We start from the raw sequence: 26283 nt of genomic DNA, 5'->3' as shown, positions 1-26283 counted from the left end.
AGCTCCAGCCCATTTTTAACTCAACCGAGTGGGGTTTTTTTTTTTTTTTTGCCAGTTTCTCCCTCCACATCACATTTTATGCCGTTCTGTTTGGTTTTCTGAGAATTATCCTGCTGATGGGGTCCTGGGTCCCTTTTTCTTCATTCTTTCCAACATCCAACAGATTGGAAAGAATAAATGCAAAGCAAATTCTATTTGATTAGCAGTGGAAACCTGTATTTGTTGAGCAAAGAATCCTGGCAGGAGGAGGATGTGTAACAGCTTTGCCTGTAAATATACTTAAGTGGTTTTGTTGTGGTCCGCCAGCAGCCTGCGGAGCTGGCAGTGGAGTCAGACAGTGAGGAGGCTGGGGAGCAACATGGGCCAGTCCTGGAGTCTGGGTAAGGCCTGGATGAGGGCTCTGCATCAGAGGCAGAGATGGGGCCAAGGCCATCTGGGAGTTATGCACAGACTCCGGAGCCTCCAGAGTCGGACAGCAGAGAGGCAGAGGAACAGGAGGAGCCTGTTCCTAGTGCGTGCATGTGCAGAGCTGCCAGAAGGCAAGAATAGTTAAAACAAAAGGGACAACTCGGGAGTAAGGCCTGGAGGTGATTGGCCCCTCCCATAAGGCTTAAAAGAGGAGCAAAGACATGTGGGCCCTTTGCCGAAAAACAACGTTGTTAATTCTGTTCCCAGTCGGCATCTCTGTTTGATTCTGGACTCCATGTGGCTTTGCCAAGTAGGTCTTCGGCAGCGTGTCAAAGGGAGATAAAGGTTGGTGATTCTCCCGAAGGACTTCTCCCGAAGGACTTTTTGCAACTAATTGGACTCAGCTGTGAATGAAAGTAATTCACAGCTGTTGTAATAAAAAGAGGTTTTTGGGACTACTCATGTGTTTTAATGACTCAGTAAACCTAGGTCACAACAGATTTATGTTCCAGTGTCAGACTTCCGTCACATTAAAAATGACAATTTGGTAGCAACTTCGGCTAGTCTTGGTAGAGGGGTATAAAATGTTTTCAAGTTGGGGGCTTCCATTTTGTATTTCTGGCTTAGTGTAATATGCAAGACAGGGATGGGTCTTCTGGGGCTACTGCTGCCTACAGAAGATAAAATGGACTTTGCAAGTTGAAATACAGGTAATCCTTAATTTACAACTACAATTGGGACCAGAATTTCTATTATTAAGCAAAGAGGTTGATCAGTGAGACATACTGGATTTTACAACCTTTTTTTGCCACAGCTGTTAAGAGAATCACTGCAGTTGTTAAGTGAATCATGCGGTTGTTAAGCGATCCTGGCTTCCCCCATTGACTTTGCTTGTCGGAAGCTGGCTGGGAAGGTCACAAATGCAATCACATGGCCCTGGAAATCTGCAAGCATCATAAATACATCTAGAGGTGGGCTTCAAAAATTTTAGCAAGGGGTTCTCTGCCTGGTTCATGGGTGGGTGTGGCCTAATCAGTCTCCTGCACCATGGTGGGGCGGGGCGTTTCTGCCCTCCCTGGGCTCTAGAGGCATTCCTACTTGAGCAGGGACCTCCAAGGTCCCTTCAAGATTCTATTCTATTCTATTCTATTCTATTCTATTCTATTCTATTCTATTCTATTCTATTCCATTCCATTCCATTCCATTCCATTCCATTCCATTCCATTCCATTCCATTCCACCCCACCCCACTCCACTCCACTCTCCACTCCACTCCACTCCATTCTACATTAAGATGGATGTACACCACTGCTCAGATCTCCCTTTTCTTAGAATTCATGGCTATATCTTTCTTCTTTTGATTAGACCTCTCGTGGTTTCTCACCCCTGGGAAAGTTCCAAAGCTGTTGTTTCTTGTGCCATCCCCATAATTGTTAATTCGCTGAATGGTAAACCAGAGATGCGTAATTCAGAACCAAACAGGGCTACCTTCATCCGCCTTGTTCTCCTTTTGCTGCCCCAGAACAACCCTTGAACATGATACTGAACAATTTGCATTAAGAAAGACATACATCTGTTGCTTAAGATGATTACGAAACAAAGAGCAATTTTCAGGCTCCCTCACCTTGCAAACACCAAGAACAAAACGAATGTTATTTCTTCATTTGTTTCGAAAATGTACAGACAATCCTCGACTTATGATCACAATTAGGACCAGAAATTCTATTGTTAAGCAAGGTGGTTGTTAAGTAAATTGTGTTCAGTTTTATGACCGTTTTCCCATGGTTGTTAAGCAAATCAGTGCAGTTATTAAGTGAATCACATGGTCATTAAGCGAGTCTAGCTTCCCCTATTGACTTTCTTTGTTGGAAACCAGCTGGGAAAGTTGCAAATAGCAGTCACATGATCTGGGACATTGCAATCATTGTAAATCCATATTGGTTGCCTAGCACCAGAATCTTGATAAGGTGTGGGGATGCTCCAGTCATCATAAGTCCCTTTTTACTGCCACTGTAACTTTGAATGGTCCTTAACAAATGGTTGTAAATCAAGGACTATCTGTACAGTATATGGTTGCCTCTCTTCAGGGATGAAATGTAAAATTTGTTACTACCGGTTCTGTGGGCGTGGCTTGGTGGGTGGGTAATGTGACTGGGCCAACTTTTTTTTTTTTTTAACTTTTCAAAGCATTTTTTCTAATGCTTTGAAAAGCCTCTGCGGATCAGGCAACTCAGCTGGGATCGTCAGAGACTTTTCAAAGCATTTTTTTACCACCTCTTTGGCCAAGAGGTTGCAGAAAAAAATGCTTTGAAAAGCCTCTGACGATCCCAGCTGACCTGCGCGATCATCAGAGGCTTTTTTTTTTTTACTTTTAAAAGCATTTTTTCATCGGAAGAGGTTGTAGAAAAAATGCTTTGAAAAATTTAAAAAAAAAAAAGCCTCTGATGATCATGCAGCTCAGCTGGGCATGGTGGGGAATTTTTGCTACCGGTTCTCCGAACCACCCGCCGCCATCGCTACCGGATTGGGCGATCCAGTCCGAACCGGGAGCATTTCACCCCTGCCTCTCTTATATACTGTATGATCACCCTATGCAGCTCACAATAACATCCAATAAAAACCAGAATAAATATGACTAACCAAAAGGCCACAACAGCCCGTATCTCAACCACCGCCCACAATATCCTGCTAATTCTACATTTACACTTGCATTTGCTGGCCTCTAGAGACACATGCGACATGCATCGTGACATTAATATGACATGACCTACGTCTTCATCAGATATAATGTCTCAAGTACTGTTTCTCAACCTTGGCAACTTGAAGATGTGTAAATTCAACACATTGTACAGCTGCCAAGTCTGAGAAACACTCTTCTGTATCATTTGAGCAATGGCATCACAGCCCAAGCGTCTCATTTTGATGGCACTGTGGCTTGTTTCAAACACTGCTTGTAGGAAGTACCTTGTCAGGGTTCCTGAAACACCCCCCAAATAAATCAACTCCGAGGCTTGAATTTCCTCAAAGCTAATTTTTATTAGAGATGTCATACTGGCACATCTGGGAAAACCCAAATCTGAGATCTTCTGCGTTTTACCCTTACCCAAAAGTTCAAGTCCTTGCCCATCACCCACATGTCCATCACATGCACCAATCAGGTACCCTCCAGAACAGAAGATACCTCCCCAGTCTTCTCAACACAGCTGCAGGGCAACTCGGCCTTGACTTTCTGGAAAGAATGTTATTTTGACTACATATCATCTTCACTCCATACAATTCCCCCTCCCATTCTCCCACAGTAGAATTTGTAGCAGGCCTGAAGGCTCACAGATGTAAAAGATGGCTTCCAGATCTGACATACCTAGTCAGCCATCAAATGGCCTTTGTAGTTCCACTCTTCATCAAAATATGTCTATCTTAAGATGTAGTTAATTATAAATTTGATGCAGATGCTCCTGGAAGGTAGCTTGTTTAGGGTGGTTCTGGTCACTGCAACATGGAAGCACCACAACAGGAATCAGAATAGCCTCGTGTGTCAATAGTGAAGATCCACTAGGAGTCTGTTCAATTTGTCAGGTGCTCAAAGCCATCAACCAGAGTTCCAACATTTGGAACTACTGGCTGCAGGATATGGTCTTGCCCTATATAGCTTAGAACAGGGGTCACCAACCTTTTGGACCTCAGGGACCACTAAATTCATAATTTTAAATCCCACGGACCACTAATATGAATTAGTGACGGGACGGGGTCCTTTAGGCACTTAGCTTGGCCGCCTGTTAGCAAAGAGAAGCGCCCATGGTCAACCCTAGCTTTGCTGTCCATTGCAGTTAGGAATCTCAAATACAACCAAGAATGAACGTTTGTCTTGTAGCCAGCCCGGACGCTAGATCGCCCCCTCCCCCTGCAAACTCTGTCTCTCAAGGAGCCCAGCTGAAATTTCGTGCACCGCTCACTGAAGCACCTGGACTCCCAAGGAGGGAGGGAGGGGCGGGAGCTACCAATCAGGCAGCCAAGCTAAATGCCTGAAGTACCCCATCCCATCAGCGAGTGAGATTAATTGCTTTGGCAGGCCGTATCCGACCCAGGGACCATAGTTTGAGGATCCCTGATTTAGTGCAATATAAAAAAATGCAAAAATGCAAAGATTTTTCTGTGGACCACCAACATTTTCTCATGGATCACCAGTGGTCCACGGACCATCAGTTGGTGACCGATGGCTTAGAAGCCTTGCAAAAGTCAAATTGGTGGGTGGGAAAGCTGCCTGTGGTCTTGCAGATTTTGTTGTGATGACCACTTGGTCATTTTAACTTACCTTGAGTTGAAATAATTTAACAGATTTTAGAAGGATAGTGAAAGTATGTTGTTCCAAAGACAACATACCCAACAATTTAACTTCATCATAATTGAATGGGGCTTTCCCAACCAGATGTCTTCCAGATTTGTTAGAAACAAGAATGAAAACACTAAGATGGAGATAACCTGATTAACAGGAAAACTAACCAACCAATCTTTGCAGTAAACATATATAGCAGTGATGATGAACCTTTTTGCACCGAGTGCCGAAAAGGTCACACATAAATGTTGCGCACGTGTGCGTCGGGCCACACTCTGGAAAAGCCAAACTTCTGGGTTTTAGTGCGCATGCACCGCCCGATGATCAGCTGGCTGGTGTGCATGCACAGGTCGGTTTTTGGCATTGCTGCGTGCATGAAGGGATCCCGCTCCAGAAAGCCGAACTTTCGTGTTCTGGTGCGCATGCACACCTGACAATCAGCTGGCCAGCACGCATGCACACACTGGTTTTTGGCAAACTCCACCCTGCAAGGGATTATGGGGTCGTTAAATGATGATGATGATGATGATGGATTGCCTGTTCTTGCCTTAGCTTGTTTTGCTATGGAGGTACAATATATTACAAGAATGTTGCATAGTTATTGCTGCAGAATGAATCTTTCAGTACAGACATCTTGATTTCAGTGCCAGCTAAAATTCCTAGGAATTGCTGTCTTGACAAATCTGGAAGACATCTGGTTGGGAAAGCCCCATTCAATTATGATGAAGTTAAATTGTTGGGTATATGTTGTCTTTGGAACAACTATCCTTCTAAAATCTGTTAAATTAAAACAATTTGAATAACTGAAATATCCTCAGCTCACTTATATTTATAAAATTAGCTTGCAAGAGTCTTTTTTTTCCTTTCCCAAATATAATTTTAAAAGGAGGGAAACAGTAAAAAAAAAAAAAAAAGGAGTGATGTCATTAATCCACTTGCTTTTTGTTACTGGGACTCTCATCTATTTCATTTTCTGAGTCTTTTTATTTGCACTGTTTTCATTATTCATTTGTTTGCACTGCCTCTTTGCTTTTCCAGTGCTGTACCTGATTAGTTCAGGCCAAACATTTTCTTCCCCAATACTCTAATGCAGGGGTCACCAACCTTTTGGACCTCAGGGACCACTAAATTCATAATTTTAAATCCCGCGGACCACTAATATGAATTAGTGACGGGACGGGGTCCTTTAGGCACTTAGCTTGGCCACCTGTTAGCAAAGAGAAGCGCCCATGGTCAACCCTAGCTTTGCTGTCCATTGCAGGTAGGAATCTCAAATACAACCAAGAATGAACGTTTGTCTTGTAGCCAGCCCGGATGCTAGATCCCCCCCTCCCCCTGCAAACTCTGTCTCTCAAGGAGCCCAGCTGAAGTTTCGTGCTCACTGAAGCACCTGGACTCCCAAGGAGGGAGGGAGGGGCGGGAGCTATTAAACAGGCAGCTAAGCTAAATGCCTGAAAGACCCCATCCCATCAGCGAGTGAGGATCCCTGATTTCATGCAATATAAAAAATGCAAAAGTGCAAAGATTTTTCTGTGGACCACCAGTTGGTGACCGCTGCTCTAAAGCAGTCTTGGTGAACCTTTTCGGCACCGAAACGGGAGCGCGTGCACGCACAGAGGGGGAGGGTCGGAAACCGGAAGAGCAGCTCCACAGTGCGCATTTGTGTGCCGGAAAACTGAGCTTCTGGTTTCCAGCATGTGAATCAGTGGTGGGTTGCTCCCAGTTCTGTCCGGTTCTTGCAAACCGGTAGTAAAAATAGCAGGAGGCTCCGCCCACCCACCCAGACATCATAATGGACGATCTGCGCATGCGCAGAAGCTTCACATTCCCGTTGCACTCCCATTGCAAACCGGTAGTAAAGGTAAGTAGAACCCACCCCCGGTGTGAATGCATGCCAGTCACATGGTCTTCCAGTTTCTGGCGCGCATATACACACGAAGACCAGCTGGCTGGCGCACATGTGCACATCAGAACCTGGAAGAGCAACGGGTGACAGCTGGCATGCCCGGAGAGATGGCTCTGCGTGCCACCTCTGGCATGCGTGCCATAGGTTTGCCATCACGGTTCTAAAGCATTTCATTTTTTCACAAGGCACGTGGAAGTTCGCATCAATCTTAAAATCAACCTCTTACAGGTACAGCCATTCATTCAGTGACAGTTTGCAGTTACAATGGCACTGCACACATAGTAGTTACAGCCGGTCCTAAAGGTTCTGGCCATCCCAGCATCCCAGTGGTCATGTGATCGCCATTTGGGTGCTTGGCAACCAGCTTGTATTAATTGCGGCATCCCATGGTCACCAGATCACGAGTTTCAACCTTCCCTCTTGGCTTCCCATGAGCAAAGTCAATGGGGAAATCAGCAGGGAAGCCTGCATGTTGCTTGGGTTACTTTACTCAGGGCAGGACAAGAAACAATGGCTGGAAGCTAATCAAGGAGAGAAGCAACCTGGAATTAAGGAGAAACTTCCTAACAGTGAGGACAATTAACCAGTGGAACAGCTTGCCTCCAGAAATTGTGGGTGCTCCACCATTGGAGGTTTCTAAGAAGAGACTAGACCAGGGGTGTCACATCAGGGTTGTGTTTGACCTTGCAGGGGGGCTTGGCCAGGGTGGGCATGACCAGCTCATCATCATTCGTGTTGGGAGGTGTGTGTGGTGGCCCATGTGCTCTGCCAGCAAAAACGGGCTCCCGAGGAGTGGTGGGTTGCTACTGGTTCGCCCCGGATCGGGCGAACTGGCGGCGGCGGGAGACTCCGCCCACCTGCCTGGACACTTCTGCGCATGCGCAGAAGTGTTGCGTGCGCACGCACGCATGAACAAACCAGTAGCAAACTAAATTGAAACCCACTATTGCTCCCGAGCTCCATTCTCAGCTGCGATGACTTCCTGCAACTCTCTGCCACCGAAGATGGAGCTCAAGTTCCATTTTCTCTGGCAGAGGCCCTGCGGGCCAGTCCTTCGCTGTTTGCAGGACATCCCCTCCAGGCCAGATCTAAGCACTCCGCAGGCCAGATCCAGCCCCCAGCTCTTGAGTTTGACATCCCTGGACTAGACAGTCATTTGTCTGAAATGGTATAGATTCTCCTACTTGAGTAGGGGACTGGACTAGAAGACCTCCAAGGTCCCTTACACCTCATTCTATTCTCTTCTACTCCATCCACACATCCATGCACTCAGGCACCCTCTCCCTCTCCTTCTTTCCTGTTTTCCTCCTTTCTTGCACTTGGAACTTTCTCCCTCCCTCCCTCCCACCCTCCCTCCCTTCCTTCCTTCCTTCGTTTTCTTTCCCTTACTTTACATTTGTTTTTGTCTTCCTTTTTATCTGGAAAGAAAATAATGTTATATACCAGAAGCCACATAGCTGCTCGGCTGTTATTTGGCCTCCACCCAGGTAAATCCTCTTCAAATGATACTGTGGGAGCTGCAGAAAACCATCTTGAAGACATAAATGTGCATTAATCAGAGCCTCACATAATATTCTACTCACATCCATACATTCCTCTTTCAATTCATTTTGAAATTAATTTAAAATGACCCAAAAAGTCAGTGCCAGTGGGATTAGACCTAGATGGCATTGAGTTCATGGGGACATTGAGCAGCTACAGGAAGATTCTTTTGGTTCATCATGCCCAAAAGATGCCAACACTTTTAGAAATACAACATTTCTTTTTTTTAAAAAAAAGATCTAAAATATTTTTAGGGCAGGACTTAAATAGGACCTCTGTTTCCAGGAAGAGGACGAGGAGGAGGGATATGTTGCAATGGGTTATATTTGTTTTGTGTTATTTTTATTAGTCCAGAAAGAACAAATAGCCTTCAGTGTGAGATACGACAAATCTACACTCTGTACAGTATTCGGCTTCTGGCAAGCTAAAACTTTCCAAAGATCTTAGATCCGTGATGGCGAACCTATGGCATGCATGCCAGAAGTAGCAGGAGAAGTAGCAGGGGGCAGGAGAATAGTTTTGCTTGGGCTCCATAGCAGTGGTGAAATCTTCCACAGATTGCCACCAGTTCGCTGCCTGCGTATGCATGGGGCGCGCCAAAAGCACGATGCGTATACATGATGCACACCAAAAGCACACTGTGCATGCATGCACAGTGCACACCAAACGTGTGCTTCCATGGAAAAAGAAGGCTTAACAAGGTAATTAGAACAGCGAGGGGGGGGAAACAGCTGTGCCGCATGATTTAGATTCAGGATTCAGGATTTTCCTGCTTTCTAGCACATATAAATCACGCGGCACAGCTGATTGTTGGAAATACCGGTTCGCCCGAACTAATAACATTTTTTTTTACTACCGGTTCGCCCAAACTGGTAGTTTTTATCACTACCGGTTCGCCCAAACTGGTGTGAACCGGTAGCATTTCACCCCTGCTCCATAGGGTGAAGCATAACAGAGGGGTCCTTGATGCTCTCTGAGCTTGGTGGTTTTCGTGCAGATCAGTGGTGGGTTTCAAAAATTTTTACTACCGGTTCTGTGGGTGTGGCTTGGTGGGCGTGGCAGGGAAAGGATTCTGCAAAATCCCCATTTCCTCCTGATCAACTGGGACTTGGGAGGCAGAGAATAGATGCGGGCGAGGCCAGTCAGAATTTTTACTACCAGTTCTCCGAACTACTCAAAATTTCTGCTACCAGTTCTCCAGAACTGGTCAGAACCTGCTGAAACCCACCTCTGGTGCAGATGTTTCATTACCCAAACTGGTTAACATCTTCAGTGCTAGTAAGGAGTGGGGTTTGCTCTCTGTTTATGTCCTAATGACTTTCCCTGTCAGCGTTGGTGTGAGTGGTCTTGGTGGATTCTTTGATTGGCTGTTTACTATTGGCTTGCTTGACAGTTCCTTGATTAGGGTGTTGTTTACTACTTGATCGTTGGTCCGATGTTAATCTATGCTTGATGTTGCTGGTGAAGTGTTTTGCTGGTTTTTGTTCCCTGCTTAGCTTGTTTGTTGTTTCCTTGCGCAGTATGTACATGTTATTTATGTCTATGCGTTTATTGATGGTCAATTTGTCAGAGTGCCAGAAATTCTCTTGGAGTTTTTGGACTTGGCTTGGTCTAGGATGGTCAGAGTTTTCCGGTTGAAACTATAATTAATCCTGTCCATATGTTGTGAAGTTTAAGAGTTTTCGTGTCTTCTGACTGCTAGTTGGTGTTCATTTTGCCAGTCTCTTGCCTGTTTGTCCTACCTAGTAGCTGTTGCAGAGTTGCCACCGAGTGGGCCTTCCACTGGAATTGTTACTTATGTTGAAGCATAACTCTTGATCGCCTCCTGCAGGTTTAAATATGCAGAACAGGCTTTGCTCATTTTTATTATTATTATTATTTTGTTTTATTTTTTAATTGATTGATCCTGGAGGAGTTAGTGGGCAGGAGCATTGACAAGGAAATAAAAAAACAAAAACAGGAAGGCTGTTTGATTGAAGCCTTACCCTGCCTTATGTGCACTGCATAAAAAGCTGCAGAGCTTCAGTCCAGGAATAGTTGCCAAGTTCACCCTACCGGTTCTCAGAACTGGTCAGAACCTGCTGAAACCCACCTCTGATGGTGACCAAAACTGCAATGCAATTTTCCAAGCATGATCTTACCAAGGCATTCTAAAGTGGTAATAACGTAATGGGCAGAATGTTTTCTGGGAAGTCCTCTCCTTTCTTGGTGGGCTCCAGCAAGCAGCAGGGAAAGCAAAATTGATCTAAATAGCACCAGATAGGTAGGCTCATCTTTCTGATGCAGTCCTCTTGGAGGAATTGTGGGAAATTGAAATGGCCCAATGGCATGGTGGGAAATTAAAATACTTCTAGATACTAGGTCAGGAACAAAAAAGAAATTAAGGGGAGGCATGGCAGGTAATAGCAATTAACTAGGCAGACAGCTTCCCAAGGATGTCAGAAGCTGATTTGAGCTTATTTGGAAGTTGAGTCCATTAGATAATGTATGCATCCATCCTTAATAGTTAATAATCCTCTCCACAGGCTTTCAAATGCTCTAGATACCCATTTGAATGTCATAACCCCTTTTCCACTTAATTAGTAATCTTCCTGCATTTTAATTATGTGGCATTTTACTTTTCTTGCTTCCGTCCCCCCCCTTTTTTTTTCCTTTCCAAATTTAGGCTGCTATAAAATCAAGAGCCAATTTGGTGGAGCAATGAAAGGCATCTGGGCTAGAAACCAGGAGACTGTGAGTTCTAGTCTCACCTCAGGCACAGAGCCAGCTGGGTGACCTCGGGCCAGTCCCTTTCTCTCAACCCTAGGAAGGAGGCGATGCCAAACCACTTCTGAAAAACCTTGCCAAGAAAACTGCAGGGACTTGTACAGGCAGATGCCAGGAGTCATTGCTGACTTGAAGGCACAAAAGCAGCCGCAAGGAAACAATGCAAATAGAAAACAGAACTTTTGCCTTTCTTAACTGGATTTACCCTGAATATGTTCTGATACTTTAAGGGCAGGCAGAATTCCCACATCCGCCCTGATTACAGGATTGCTGAATGTGTCCTGACACGGAGGCAAACCATCACTGCAAATTTAAGGGCGGGACAAGATGGATTAAAGGACATAAGGACCATTCTTCCTGTTAGGTTCACTGTTTGCTTCCATTGTGCTCCATCGTGTCATCTTCCAGAGGTGGCTTGGCTCTTTGGCTCATTTCAGCGGTTATTGATCTTTAATAACCATTTTATTCAGGTGCGTGTATCTGTCAGTCTTCTCAAGTAGACCAGACAGAAAACAGACCAGATGAACTCATTCTATTTTATTATAAGGTTACGTTAACACAGGGGTCGGCAACCCCTGGCTCTGGAGCCGCATGTGGCTCTTTCATCCCTCTGCTGCGGGCTCCCTCTCGCCAGTCGGCTCCACCAATTGATAGGGCTTTTGGTTAGGACGGGTAGAGGAAAAATGACGCTGCGCTAGGAGGGGAGACTCTATGGTGGGGGAACCTGATTTCCGGTTGGCAGAGGAAAAAGGACGCCGTGCTAGGAGAAGACTCTATGATGGGGACTTCCGGTTGGCTCCAGAATTGAATGGGGGGCTCCGGTTAGGACTTTGTGGCTCTTTGAGTGTTTAAGGTTGCCAACCCCTGCATTAACAGAACCTTGCAAGACGGAAAGCATGAGTCTGTTGCTTTCTCTTTTTACAGCCTGATAAATTAGGGAGGGTCCTTTCTGAGGTTTTTTTTCTCTTCCCTCCCCCTCTTATCTGATTGTTCCCTAGACCAAGGGTCTCCAACCCCCCACCAGTCTGTGGACAGGCACTGGGCCGCAGCATGCCATAAAATGGGCCATTCAAACAAGCGGAGCCCCATCCGCAGGATGCAGGCAGCACACGAAACCATGGCCCCTCCAGTCCATGGAAAAATCTCTCTCCACCGAACCAGTCCCTGGTGCTCAAAAGTTTGGGGGCCACTGCCTTAGACAGCATCATTTCCTCCATCTCCCAAGTTCATTCCTGCATAACATCACACATGAGCACGGTCCATCACAATAGGCTACCTTACCCAAAAGGAAATTTAAGCAATTGTTTTTGCTTGGAATTTTTGATGTATCTCTCTCTCTCTCTCTCTCTCTCTCTCTCACACACACACACACACACACACACACACAGAGTTTTTATCCTACATTTTAAGCCAAGGAGACCATGTGCCCCTTCTCTTCTGGCAAGCCAGGGCATCCTTGCCGGAGGGCAAGTAACTCCTCATCAGAAAGACCTACAATCTTCACCTCTGCAGAAAGACAAGAACTCCAGCAGGAAACTGTCTGCTCCTTCGAAACCCTGAGCCATGAACATTTTAGAGCTCTGTCACCAAGAGAAGTTTTTTTCCCAGCTTGTCAACCATCACTCTATCACAATCAGTGACATTTTCACCAGATTCCATTATAGCTGATGCCGAGCAATTAGGCACTGAAGCACTGAATCTCACACCGGTTCTGTTCAGAACCCACATGGGGTGATGAAAAGATATACTGTATTTAATGGAGGGAGGAAAATCGACTCGTGCATACAGTAGTAGTCTTTTTTCCTTTTCTTTTTTTAAGGTGAGTCAATAGATAGTCCCAACTTTATCTCTCTAATGGAGTCTTCTGAAAATTTGAAAGCCCTACTGGGCTCCTGCCAGCAGAGGGGAAGTGAGAAGGAAGAGGCATTTACCAGTATCATAGGAGGGTGTTGGTGATGAGGATGGTGGCGATAAATCAGACTCACCTTTTTCTCCTCAAGAATTCAAGGCAGCTCGCATGGGAATTTCCCCACACATTTTTATTTCCACCAAAAATGACCCTGGGAATGTGCATTGAGTGAGAACACCGTCTATGGCAGGGGTCGGCAACCCGTGGCTCTGGAGCCGCATGTGGCTCTTTCATCCCTCTGCTGCGGCTCCCTGTCGCCTGTCAGCTCCACAATTGATAGGGCTTTCGGTTAGGACAGGTAGAGGAAAATGGACGCCATGCTAGGAGGAGACTCTATGGTGGGGGAACCGGACTTCCAGCCAGCAGAGGAAAAAGGATGCCGTGCTAGGAGGAGACTCTATGGTGGGGGAACCGGACTTCCGGTCGGCTCCAGAATTGAAGGGGGGGGCTTCCAGTTAGGATTTTGTGGCTCTTTGAGTGTTTAAGGTTGCCAACCTCTGATCTATGGCCATTCGACGCAGCCAACTTGCCATGGCCAAATTGCCATGAGACAACTTGCTGTGGGACAAGAGTTACAGTTTGGGACTAATTGTGTATTGTAATGATTCAGCAATCCTAGGTCACAACAGTCTGACCTGATGGAAGGCAACACCTCACGTCCAATCATTGTCCAAACAATGAACAGGCTCCTATCTGTACTTGTATTTAGATAACCGATGCCCCACTTCCCAGTGGAACACCAGATCAAGACTGCAAAAAACCTTGATATCTGGTTTGAATTCATCGTCTTCATCCTAGAATAGTTCATTCTCCTCTCCTCCCTTTGTCCTCGCTCTTCATACTTGTTGGGAACAATGACATTTCAGAACAATTATCTTGGGAAGTAAACAGAAGATCTCTCACCATTGTTCAAATTGCCCCAAGTAACAACAATCTTTAAAGATATGGATCCCCTACTTCCTGAGAAGGCCAAGAGCAGACGGAAGTCAAACATTTCTCTCAACCATTCAACATTCCTCAAATTTTAGACTAAAAGTAGTTCCATTCCAGTAGTCTGTAGCAGTGGTGGGTTGCTCCCGGTTCGGCCCGGTTTGGGCGAGCCGGTAGTGGTGATGATGTGACGTCAGCGAACCGGTTCTCTATGATTGTGAGCTGGGTCCTCCTGCCTGCCCCCGCGTTATACCTACCTTTATTTGTCGTTTTATAGCCCAGCTGATAGGCATGGCAGAGTGGATTGCTGCGCCTCAGCTGGGCAGAAATCTAATGCGCTTGCACAAAGCGCAAGTTCGGCACGCATGTGAGTGAAGCAAGCATGCATGCGGTGATTGCATGCAAAGCTCATGCATGAAGAGAATTTGTGGTAACATCGGTTGAAACCCACCACTGGTCTGTAGAGAGTCTCAGTCATCCAAGGTCATGGTTGTCCCAAAGGTGCTTTTTCAGGAGGCAACTGGACTTCCTTGTTTTTTCTTTTGATGATGTTTCGCTTCTCATCCAAGAAGCTTCTTCAGCTCTGACTGGATGGTGGGGGAATGGAAGGATGTATATTCCTTGCAGACAGCTGGTCATTTGCATCCTTTTAGAGCATGGGTGTCAAACTTGTGATGTCATGTTGTCATCACGTATCATGACTTTGACACCCCTGTTTTGGAGGGTTGTTGAAGCACTTGGAGGTTTATCTGTGTCCTCAGGGTCACCTGAGTAGTGCTAATGTTCCTTTGGTCTGCAATTTTTCTGGAAATCCGTTCATAATCCTCCCACACCATTCAAAGGGTGTTCATTCCAAATTGCATAGCTAAAAGCCTGTAGAGAGTCCCTTCCAATAAACTGGAAATCCTGTAGTCCTTGTATTACCCCAAGGTGCGTGAAGAATTCATCCTATTTCTCTCTGCTTGTCTAACGTAGGGCCATCAGAACTGGGATGCAAAAAATCCTGATGACCACTAGATGGCAGCCAGAAGATCTTTGCTGCCACCCAGTGGTTGCTTGGTTTATGTGTGTGTGGGGGCAAGGAGGGGAGGGCAAGGGATGTTGCAGCCTGAGAAATGTATCCGGGAGCAAATTCAGTTGAAAAGCTTTTTGCCACTGCTGAGCTGAACTGCTCTAGTCTCCACCCGACCTTGAGGCAGCTGAAGAATATGCTGGCATGACATTTGCTGTTCACAGCCTTTGCTCCCTATCCTGCTTTTATTGTCTTGGTTCCATTCACGGCTGTTGCCAGCTTTCCCTCCCAAGTAATGGGTGATTAAGCCTAACAGCTTTCACACGCCTCGAGGCTGTCCTTGGATGGTGTCGGAGTAAGGGGGTGGGTGGGATGCTTCTCTGACACTCGTACAATTAATGAAGACTTCAGCTCGTCTCCTTTGTAAGCTGGAGGCAAAAATTTGAGGAAAACAGGATGGGAACCCAGCCAGGGGAGGGGGAAAAAAAGACATTGGCAGGAGATAGTGGTCCAATAGTTGGATGCAAGTTGGAACAACCCCTACATCTGGTTGCTAAAAGAGTTCTTTCTCATTGGGCTTGCTTATACCGTGTTTTCCAGAAAATAAGACCCTGTCTTATATTTTTTTTGCCACCAAAAAAGGCACCAGGGCTTATTTTCGGGGCATGTCATCGACTGACTAACCTCACTTTTGCGTGTAACCCTCCCCCCCGCCGCCTCCTTTTTTGCTGTCAGAGACCTTCAGGAACTTCTTCTGCGGCTGGCAAGGCTTTCCCGAAGGCCTCTGCAGCCGATAAAAGAGCTCCGGATCGATCCGGAGCTTTGTTCTCAGCTACAGAGGCTTTCAGGAAAGCCTTGCCAGCTGCAGAAGAAATGGGCCAGCAGGTGTCGGGGTATGCGAGGCTTAACTACAACTGTCCAAAGGTAAGTAGTAGGGCAGCTCCACACACCCCATCCCCACCCTAGCTTAATTTTTACTCTTGCGCTCTGGAATGGGTGGGCGTATTTTGGGAGTAGGGCTTATATTGGGCGCATGTGTCAAAATCAAGCTAGGGCTTATTTTCAGGGTAGGTTGTATTTTCGGGGAAACAGGGTAGGTCTTGTCTGTTGAAGCCAGAGGGCACAGATAGCATTTTGAGAGTGTAAGAGCTAAGGGGACGGGTTGTGTTGGTGAGGATGGTTTGCCCTCACCCAATGTGCCTGCCTAATGGAGTGCCAATCCCGAAATTAAAAAGACAAAAAGCAACAGCGGCACTCTTTTTAAGAGCATCAAGCCTTACCCAACATCCCAGGATCAAGAGTGTCTGAAGGGTATCGAGATGGTGGAATTGTGAAAGTGCGCCGGAAGCTTTGCCCATTTTTATGTGCACTGCACACAAACCCTGCATAAATTTTTTTGTCAAGCTTCAATTGCCCCATAGGGCCCGCTATCTTGATGACGCTTTAGAGCACTTCACACCAGAACAACTAGACACAAGAAGTTTTTTCCTAAACGCCATCACTCTGCTAAACAAATAATTCCCTCAACACTGTCAAACTATTCACTATGTCTGCACTACTATTAATCTTCTCATCGTTCCCATCACCCATCTCCTCCCACTGATGACTGTATGACTGTAACCTTGTTGCTGGTATCCTTAAGATTTATATTGACTGTTCCCTATGACTATCATTAAGTGTTGTACCTTATGATTCTTGACGAATGTATCTCAGGGGTGAAATGCTCCCAGTTCAGACTGGATTGCCGATCTGGTAGTGATGGTGGCGGGTGGTTCAGAGAACCGGTAGCAAAAATCCCTGCCCCACCCCCACCCCCGTGCCCAGCTGAGCCACACAATCATCAGAGGCCTTTTTTTTTTTTTACTTTTAAAAGCATTTTTTCTACAACCTCTTTGGCTGAAAAAATGCTTTTAAGAGAAAAAAAAAAGCCTCTGATGATTGCGTGGCTCAGCTGGTATCATCAGAGGCTTTTAAAAGCATTTTTTTCTACAATCTATTCGGCTGAAGAGGTTGTAGAAAAAATGCTTTTAAAAGTAAAAAAAAAAGTTTGCCACGCCCACCCAGTCACATTACCCACCACCACCAAGCCACGCCCACAGAACTGGTAGTAACAAATTTTACATTTCACCACTGATGTATCTTTTCTTTTTATGTACACTGAGAGTGTATGCACCAAGACAAATTCCTTGTGTGTCCAATCACACTTGGCCAATAAAGCTATTCTATTCTATTCTATTCTATTCTATTCTATTCTATTCTATTCTATTCTATTCTATTCTATTCTATTCTATTCTATTCTATTCTATTCTATTCTTTATGTTGCTGGTATCCTTAAGATTTATATTGACTGTTTCCCTATGAGTATCATTAAGTGTTGTACCTTATGATTCTTGACGAATGTATCTTTTCTTTTATGTACACTGAGAGCGTATGCACCAAGACAAATTCCTTGTGTGTCCAATCACACTTGGCCAATAAAGAATTCTATTCTATTCTATTCTATTCTATTCTATTCTATTCTATTCTATTCCTAATTCTAATTCCTAATTCCTAATTCTATTCTATTCTATTCTATTCTATTCTTTAAATTATACCAAAAAGTCACCCCTAGCCAGGGCTCCAAACTGTAAGCAGAAGCAACCCTGCAAAATCAAATGAAGTTCTCATTATATTCCGACATAACAATCTATTCCTTCAAGGATAAAAAAAAAACAACAACTGAAGATCTTCTAGCTGTTGAACTGTATTTTCCACCACTGACCATGTTTAGCAGAGGCTGCAAATAGCGGTCAACGTCAACTAGAAGTGTGTGTGTGGACTTTGAATTGATCTTGACTCCTGACGATTGTCTGAACTAGTCTGTAGTTTCCCTGCCAAGATTTCAAAAGCGGGTTGCCATTGTCTTCTTTTTTCTAGGGCTGAGTGTGCGTGACTGGCCCCAGGTCACCCAGCTGGCTTTGTGCCCCAGGCAGGACTAGAATTCAGTGTCTCCTGGTTTCTAGTCTGGTTCCTTAACCACTCCACCAGGTTAGTTCTCAGCAACTGGGGATAGAGGGCAAAATTCTTCTTCCCCATATTGTAATAGCAAGCTCAGTTATTGTTGCGGTCCGCCAGCAGCTTGCGAAGCTGGCAGCGGAGTCGGACAGCGATGAGGCTGAGGAAGAACATGGGCCAGTCCTGGAGGCTGGAGAAGGCCTGGATGAGGGCTCTGCGCCGGAGGCAGAGATGGGGCCAGGGCCATCGGGAAGTGAGGTGCAGACTCCAGAGCCTCCAGAGGCTGATAGTAGAGAGGCAGAGGAACAGGAGGAGCCTGTTCCTAGCGCACGCATGAGAAGAGCTGCCAGTAGGCAAGAGCAGCTAAAGCAAAGAGGACAACTCGGGAGTAAAGCCAAGAGATGATTGGCCCCTCCCATAAGGCTTAAAAGACCAGCAATGGCTCTTGAGCTCTTTGTCAGAAAACAACGTTGATAGATTTGTTCTTGTCTTACTGCACTTATCTCTTGTCGGCATTTTCTGCTTCTGAACTTTTGCTAAGCCTTTGGCAGTTTGCCTAATTATACCAAGGTTGGTGATTAGACTGAAGAATTTGTGTTATGAAGAATTTGTTGTAATTTAGTTTGGACTATGCTGAGAATGAGTTAATTCTCAGCTGTTCTAATCAAGTCTGTTTGTTTTGGAACTGTTTGTGTCGACTACTACTTATTTGGGCCTGGGTCACAACAGTTATATTCTCATGTAACATAAATACTGAGGGCAAAGGACTCATCAGGACAAGTGGACAGCATCCCAAGCTTCAAAGAAACTGAGAAAATATATGAACTGCTGCCATTGCTAGGGATGGGTTCCTGTTGGAACCCACCCCTGGCAATGGTGATCTATCTAATAAAGACCGATTAGGTTTAATTAAGCATTTAATCCCAGCATCCGTCTTCGCAGTGGCAATCAAGATGACCTTGAGGCTGCAGAAATGAACTGGGGGAGGCAAAAGTTGTTCACCTTCCTAAAGGAACATTTTTTAAAACTGGGAGGACCCCATTTGTTGTGGATAAAAGCATGCCACCAGAAGGCCGGAATCTGTTTGTTCTATTCTGCAAAACATGTGTGCGCAGACTCTACGTTGGACTGACGTGCAAAAGAAATGCAGACGACCAGCTATCTGCAAGGAGTATCAATCCTTCCATTCCCCACCATCCTGTCAGAGCTGAAGAAGCTTCTTGGATGAGAAGCGAAATGTCTTCAGAGAAAAACAAGAAAGTCCAGTGGCCTCTTGAAAAAAGCACCTTTGGGACAACCACGACCTGGATGACTGAGAATGTCCACAAAGTGGAGCTTGCTTTCTTTTTTCCCATTCAGCATTTTGCACACAAGGTGGCACTGAAAGCCAACCCAACTCTTCCGTTAGGAGCTTTAGAGGGAAGGGAAGATTTGTGTGTGTGGGTGTGTTGTGGGGGGGGGGGCGCAATTTGCTGAAAGGTGAGTTTCTCACTCATCACTTTATGGCAGGGCCATTAGCCGTGCTCATGCTGAGCTGGCCTCGGCGCGTAGCAATTGAGATCTTCCTTTTAAAGAAGGATAAGTAATCTTCTACCTGCTTTTATCCTTCCCTGAGCTGTTAGAACAGCCTCAGAATCTTTCTACCATTTTGCTAATCCAGAGGTTGGGAATTCAGGGGCAACCCAATGAGCCAAGGACTCTCCTCGTTCGTTAGTTATGCAAGTTCGTAAAAAGGAAACCCTGAGGGAGAAAAAAATGACCCACAACATGATACAAATTCATTTGTCGGAGATGAACGTTAATAGCGAGCCAATCTTCAGAATCACTTCGGACCATGATGGCGAACCTATGGCACTGGCAAACAGAGCCCTCTCTGTGGGCACATGAGCTGTTGCCCAGCTCAGCTCCATTGTGCATGCGCACCTCCCGCCAGCCAGCTGATTTTTGGGATGTGCGGGGGGGGCAGAGGGCATGCATGAGACGCGTGTGCATGTGCGAGGGAGGGCGGAGCGATGCGGCGTGCCTGTTTTTGGGCCCAGGAGGCTACAGGGAGGCCTGCTAGGCCAAAAATGGAGGTTTTTTTGGGGGGGCAGCCCATTTTTGGGCCCAGGACGCTGCAGGGAGGCCTGCTAGGCTGAAAACGGGGGGCGGGGGGGGTCACGTGCGCATGCATGTGGGGGCGTGTGGAGTCATACGTACATGTGCAGGGCCCCCAAGCATTGCATTATGGGTGCCGGCACGCACACATGCTTTCGGCACATGACAAGAAAAAGATTAGCCATCGCTGGTTTAGTCTTTTAAGCTGCACCTTTTTTGTCTTTCCTGAGGTTCCTATTGATGACCAACGCAATGTTTCTGTATATATAAAGACGAGCACACACGGTCTCCATAAATATTGCATTTTATTTGAAAAAGCTGCTTGTTTTTTCCTCCCCCCTCCCCTCCACTTTCACTGCCGGTTTGTAGCAAGGGATCCCTCTGCTTCTCGAAAAGGTACTAAAGGACAGGTGCTTTCAAGGATCCATTCTTAAATAAGCAGGCAATTTCAGAGAAGCTCAACTGAAGCTGAATTTCCGTTGGGTTACACAAAGCCTGCTGGGTTTCTGCTCCCGTGGCCTGCAATTCCTCCATCAGAAAACAACATACGTGTGAAGGAGACCCCTTGCCTTTCTGCACAATCGATTTAACACCAGGAACCCAAGCATTTTAACCTCTGAATAAGGTACCTATATCGAAAAAGCGACTGGCTAAATCGACATGTATCGAAGCAGTTCAGGTTGCGCAACTATTCCACGTTTGCCGTTAGATTTGAAAAACAAACATTTGAGTAATCAGGGGAGAGGCTGGAATGGGGCACTCACATTTTTTTTTTTAAGAAAAAAAAGTTTTACACTGACATCATAGCTAAAACGAGGGGTGAAATGCTACCAGTTCGCTCTGGTTCAGGCAAACTGGTAGTGATAAAAACTACCGGTTCGGTCGAACTGGTAGGGGGAAAAAAGCTACCAGTTCAGGCAAACTGGTAGTTAAAGAAAGCTATGCTCCGATGATCAGCTGTGCCGCATGGTTTAGTTTTGTTAGAAAGTAGGAAATCCTGCTTTCTAGTGAAGCTAAACTGCACGGCATAGCTGATCCCTCCCTCCCGCTGTTCTACTTACCATCCCAAGGCTCCTTATGGCGCGTACTGCACATGCACACACGCGCAGCATGCACCAAAAGGAGGCTTGGGAAGGTAAGTAGAACAGCCACGGCGGGGGAATCAACTATGCCGCGCGGTTTAGCTTTGCTAGAAAGCAGGAACATGCTTTGATCTGGCTAAAACTAGCAGATCATGTTGTTAATCCTTAGGACTGCCAGGTATTTTTTTTTTTAAAGGATTAGCAACCTAATCTGTGAATGTGTGAACTGTGTATATTGTTCTGTTGTAGCACTGCTTACAATATCAGGAAAGAAATTTAAAAAAGGTCAGAAAAAAAGATTTCAAGAGTTAAAGTAAATTCCTAAGATGCAAAGTCAGGACTTCATCCGTCGTATCGAGAAAGAGATCAAAGGCTTTTTCTGGGATTAGAATGTGAATAATTACAATGAAGAGATGACCATAAAGAAAAAAGTCCAGTTGGTTGAAGAGATGCTTAATCTGAGTTATATACATCCGCAGTCAAGCAGATGAAGTTTCCTGCAGCTCGAAGTTTGGTCTTGTGGATATGCATTTACACCGTATACATTACCACATCTGCATCGAGTCTAGAGGAGCCATATCTCCAAGCCAAGCACGGTGTGCTTGGTAACAGGGTGCTGAGGTGCAGATTTTTTAAGATTATCTCCTTTGGACGTTCCACCAGATGGAAAGAGAATGTCCTGGCTTCCAAACATGGCCAAACCGGCATCTTCTCCAAGTGATCTTCCAGCCAAAACGATAATACGTCAAAACATCTCCCTGGAGATCAGCCTTTAGATCCTAATGCGATGGAGCAAAGGAAAGGAAAGGAAGGAAAAAAACACTTCACCGGGTCAGAATACAAGGTTGAACCTTAAGCTAGTTAGCTTACATGCCCACAAAAAAGCTCCTCCTCTCGAGTTTGCTAGAAATAGGACCTGTATCTGCAAAAGAGAGAAAGCAAAACTTGCAATAGTTGGAAACAGAAGAAGTGTACTTCACCCAAATGTCCATTTTTCACGAATCATCTCTTTTATGTGCTGAAAAGGTACCTGTGAATTCCCTGTCTGAAATAATCTCTCCCAAGATTGGGAAAATCTCACTGGCTTGGATTTTGACAAAATCCAAAATTTAGTGGACCTAAAATTTAGTGGACCTAATTTAGTGGATCTAAAAGGTCCATGACCAGATCTCTTGCTGAAGAGAGGTAGTGAAAACTCCTCACTTTTGCATATCGATGATGAAATCAAGGAATCAAAATGGTTGGTTTGTCAAACCAAATTCAAAGATGCCGCGCCATCCATTTATTTAGAAGCTACCGAGGGGAATTATATGGTAAGACAAAAACAGAACTTGGGGCAAATCAACTTGGTCTTGACTATCTTCAGATTAGGTTTATTTTTCCTTTCTTCCAATAAAAGGAGAGAGCAAAGTATGCAAGGCTGCATTGTGGGTCGGGTTTAACATAAGGACATCCATGGCAGGGGGCAGATAACAGAATAATAGAGTTGGAAGGAACAAGTCCAACCCCCTGCTTAAGCAGGAAACCCTAGACCTATGGCACACGTGTCAGAGGTGGCATGCAGAGCCTTCTCCGCTGGCATGAGCGCTGTCGCCCCAGGTCAGATCTCCGTGGCGTTTCTTTCGTGAGCTTCTGTTTCTCTGCAAACGATGAAACAGAAGCTCTCGAAAGAAAAAGATCTTACCTCTTGCCGCACTGCCGTTGTTAGGATGCCCCGCTTCCTGCCAGCCAGCTGGTCTTTGGGTCTCTGCTGCGCATGCGTGCATGCCTGTGCATGCACATGTTCACATGTGCACACCTTTCAGTTTGGGCATGCGCACTCATGCAGTTTGGGCACTCGGTGTCTAAAAGATTTGCCATCACTGCCCTAGACCATTTCAAACAAATGTCTGTCCAATCTCTACTTAAAAACCTCCAGTGATGGAGCACCCATAATTTCTGGAAGCAAGGCATTCCACTGGTTAACTGTTCTGTCAGGAAATTTCCACCTTAATTCTAGGTTGGTTCTCTCCTTGATTAGTTCCCATCCATTGCTTCTTGTCCTGCCCTTCAGGTGCTTTGGAGAACAGGTTGACCCCCTCAGAGACTCTTCCCATCCTGCTTACAATCTTTTTGGACTGTTGCCTTCTGGCAGAAGATGTAGAACAATTAAAACTCGGGCCACACGTCTTCTGAGTAGTTTTTATCCCAGAGCTACAATTGCACTCAACATTGAACTAAAGGGCTACCATCAGTGAGCTGTTGGACACATTACTTGGTCTGTTGTATGGATGTTTGGGTGGTTCAGGGGTGGGGAATTTGTGGTGGGTGGGGGTGTATTTGGGAATTGTTATGTATGGGATTTTTTTTAATTTGATTTATATGCCGCCCTTCTCCGGAGACTCAGGGCGGCTTACAATGCATTAAGCAATAGCCTTCCTACTTTTGTATATTTATACAAAGTCAGCTTATTGCCCCCATAATCTGGGTCCTCATTTTACCTACCTTAGAAAGGATGGAAGGCTGAGTCAACCTTGAGCCTGGTGAGATTCAAACTTGCAGTAATTGCAGGCAGCAGATGTAAATGGATGTTAATTAGTCTGCTGAGCCACCAGAGCTCAGTTGGGCCTGGTCTTTGGGTGTTAAGTGAATTTCGTTGTATGGGTCTACTGTGTATAGACATACAATGACAATAAAACTTAAACTTCTCTGTGAAAGCCCCTCAAGTATTGGAAGATTGCTATCGTTGTCACCTCTAGTTCTTCTTTTCATTAGACTAGATATACCCAATTAATAAGTAAAATAGCTACAGCCCTATGATTAAAGCCCTACCCTCCTTCTTTAGTGTATACTGTACCCAATGCCTTGAGCTCTTTGAGCTTCCCTACTCTACTGTAGGTGCCTGGGGATCAGTGGCCTTAGTGTGCTGGGTGAATTAGTTTATCATCCTGAGCCATCATGCAGTTTGTTTGGAGAGAGCATGTTATTGCTATGGCCCGTCAGCTGCCAGCAGAGCTAGCTGCAGAGTCAGACGAGGAGGAGATGGAGGGAGAGCCTGGGCCAGCTTTGGAGCCTTTGGAAGGCTCTGATGAGAAAACAGCATTGAAGGCAGAGCCGGGGCCTTCCATCCTCCCCCAGGTGGAGAGGCAGCTATCCTTGGGGCCTGAGCTGAGTGAAGGGGAGGAACAGATGGGGCCCATCCCAGATGCGCGTATGCACCGAGTGGAGAGGAGAGCAAAGGAAAACAAGACAGCTCTCAAGGAAAAACAGATGTGTTCTACTGAGTCATGACATGGCTTCACTACTAGTGATAATATTCTGCTCTGAGTTGTGGTAGAGAAAGTAATATTGAGCATAGTTAGGGGTTGCACTAAGCCTGATGTCCAGGGTGGGCTGCTGGGGGTTCCCAGGAGTTCAGGAGAACCTCTAATTAAATTCTGGGCAGTTCGGAGAACCCCCAAATCCCACTCCTGGCTGGCCCTGCCCACCCCGCCCCTCCCAGGAGTCCCCACATGGCCCGTTTTGGATGCAGGTAAGTGCATGGCGCGTGTGAAGGCCCAGGGAAGGTGAAAAACAGGCCTACCGGAAATTCGGGAAGGGCCTCTGGAGCCCGGGGAGGCCATTTTCACCCTCCCGGAGGCTCAAGAAAAACCTCCGGAGCCTAGGGAGGGCAAAAATGACCCCACCCCGCCGTGGTGCAGGAAGCTGACTAGGCCATGCCCACCAGCAACTGGGCAGAGAACCCCTTGCTAAACCTTTTGAAGCCCACCCCTGCTGATGTCCTTCCCTGAAGTATGACTTCCTCTTGTGCAGCTGCTGGGAAACCCCCCCTCCCCCACAATCGTCTTGAAGCCATCTCTTCCACAAGCGTTTTCTGTTCTTCTCCACCCAGAAAAAGATGGGACACCAAAGACCTTTCCTGAGAGAGGATCCCACATACAACTTCTTGGCTTTCCTGGAAAACATCACCACTTCCGGCATCGACGTTTCTCGGCAGGAGAGACCTTATAAGGCGCTCCTACTTTAGTGCACAAGGCTGCCCAACAACGACGCACTGAGGAGCATCAGAAGTCCTGGATAAAGGAAACTCCCACAAGCTTTAATTCAAAAGTCAGGATCACAAGTCTTCACTCAAGATGGCAAATAGCACTCAATTAACCTCTCTCCCTCCAATCCTTCCCGCTGAACCCCACCTCCCCCCCCCACCTCCCCAAGAAAGCTTCAACAGCACAAAAGTCACACAGCAACCCAAACGAGACCCAGCATGAAGACTCAGCATCCCTCAACTGGTTGGATAAAGAGCAGGCAGCTGGAGCACCTCCCCTCCCCATATCCATTCACCGCAGAGCCTGCAAGCTTTTTGGGACTGAAAAAAGAGGTGGGGGTATGCTTTCAACTGCTCTGTAATCTCTCCAGAGAACTCTGGCTGTTGGGAAGATTAAAAGCATGAATTCGTTAAGCAAGAGACCAAAAAGAAAGAAACTTTTTAAACTATATTTTTAAATGGCCAGGTCTTGCAATTGGTACTTCCGACAAACGGAGGAGAAAGAATTGGCTACTCCTTTTTGGTATTCTGAAGTCAAGCGCGTAGCTTAGTTTTTAAGCTGGTCTGCTGTCTCATCTGCAGCCAGTTTCAGATCTGCCCATTTTTTTTTTAGAAACACCAATGGCTTACTAAGGAATCCAGCTGCTGCCAAGGATGGTTTTCAAAGTAGAATGTTTATCTCTCAAGAGCTCTAGTGGTAATTCCTCAGTTCGAGCAGCCGTTAAAATCAACGGTACAATTCTGGTTATTGGAAAGGAAAGGACCACATCCAAATCAGGATGATTTCAAGAAGGAAGTGCTTGAGAAGAGTTCACTCCATGGAAGCTTTGATAGCAACATTGGTCTGCACCAAGTTGGGTGCTTCCCAACATGCCCTAATTATTAAAGTATTAAAGCTGGTTCTTGCAGCAACTTGAGGGCTAATTAAGCAAATGGGTATTGGCCCAGAAAAAAAGGGACTGGAAAGTTTTATAAATAATATTGGAAACTAGAAGAGGAAATGTAGGAAGAATTCTCCAAGGTTCAAGAAAGTCATTGGGGGAGGTGCAAAAACGCCTCGTAGATATGAAGACAAAATGCTCGTGAATTGATGAATCACGTCATCAAATGCAAACTGGGTTGTTTTTAGATGCTAAACTGAATTACATTGATTGAAGGCAGTAAGGAGATATATTTGGTCCTCCGTATATAGCTGGATGTTTTAAGTGGGTTAAATTAAATCCCACGATCTCAAAGTCCACCTTCTGCTTTAAGAACACCCTATCCAGAACTTCCACCATC

The 26283-nt window shown here is 45.7% G+C and overlaps 1 protein-coding gene across 2 annotated transcripts in view; it reads right to left on the bottom strand.

Moving 5' to 3' along the window:
• Window positions 1-20184: 20184 nt before the first annotated feature.
• CD164L2 (CD164 molecule like 2) overlaps window positions 20185-26283 on the bottom strand; it is a 47744-nt gene continuing 41645 nt past the window's right edge. Inside the window, exon 6 of one of the 2 annotated variants that reach the window (XM_034413598.3) lies at window positions 20185-21757. In XM_034413598.3, the coding sequence (XP_034269489.1) occupies window positions 21751-21757 (7 nt within the window). In that variant the 3' untranslated portion in view covers window positions 20185-21750. Of the gene's footprint in view, window positions 21758-21779; window positions 21901-26283 lie in introns of those variants that run through there. The other variant, XM_060691479.2, reaches the window with a different exon arrangement.

This window comes from Pantherophis guttatus, chromosome 10, assembly GCF_059756535.1.
Source record: "Pantherophis guttatus breed Tessera chromosome 10, ASM5975653v1, whole genome shotgun sequence".
Classification (NCBI taxonomy): Eukaryota; Metazoa; Chordata; class Lepidosauria; order Squamata; family Colubridae; genus Pantherophis; species Pantherophis guttatus.
This window is presented reverse-complemented; position numbering and strand designations above follow the sequence as displayed.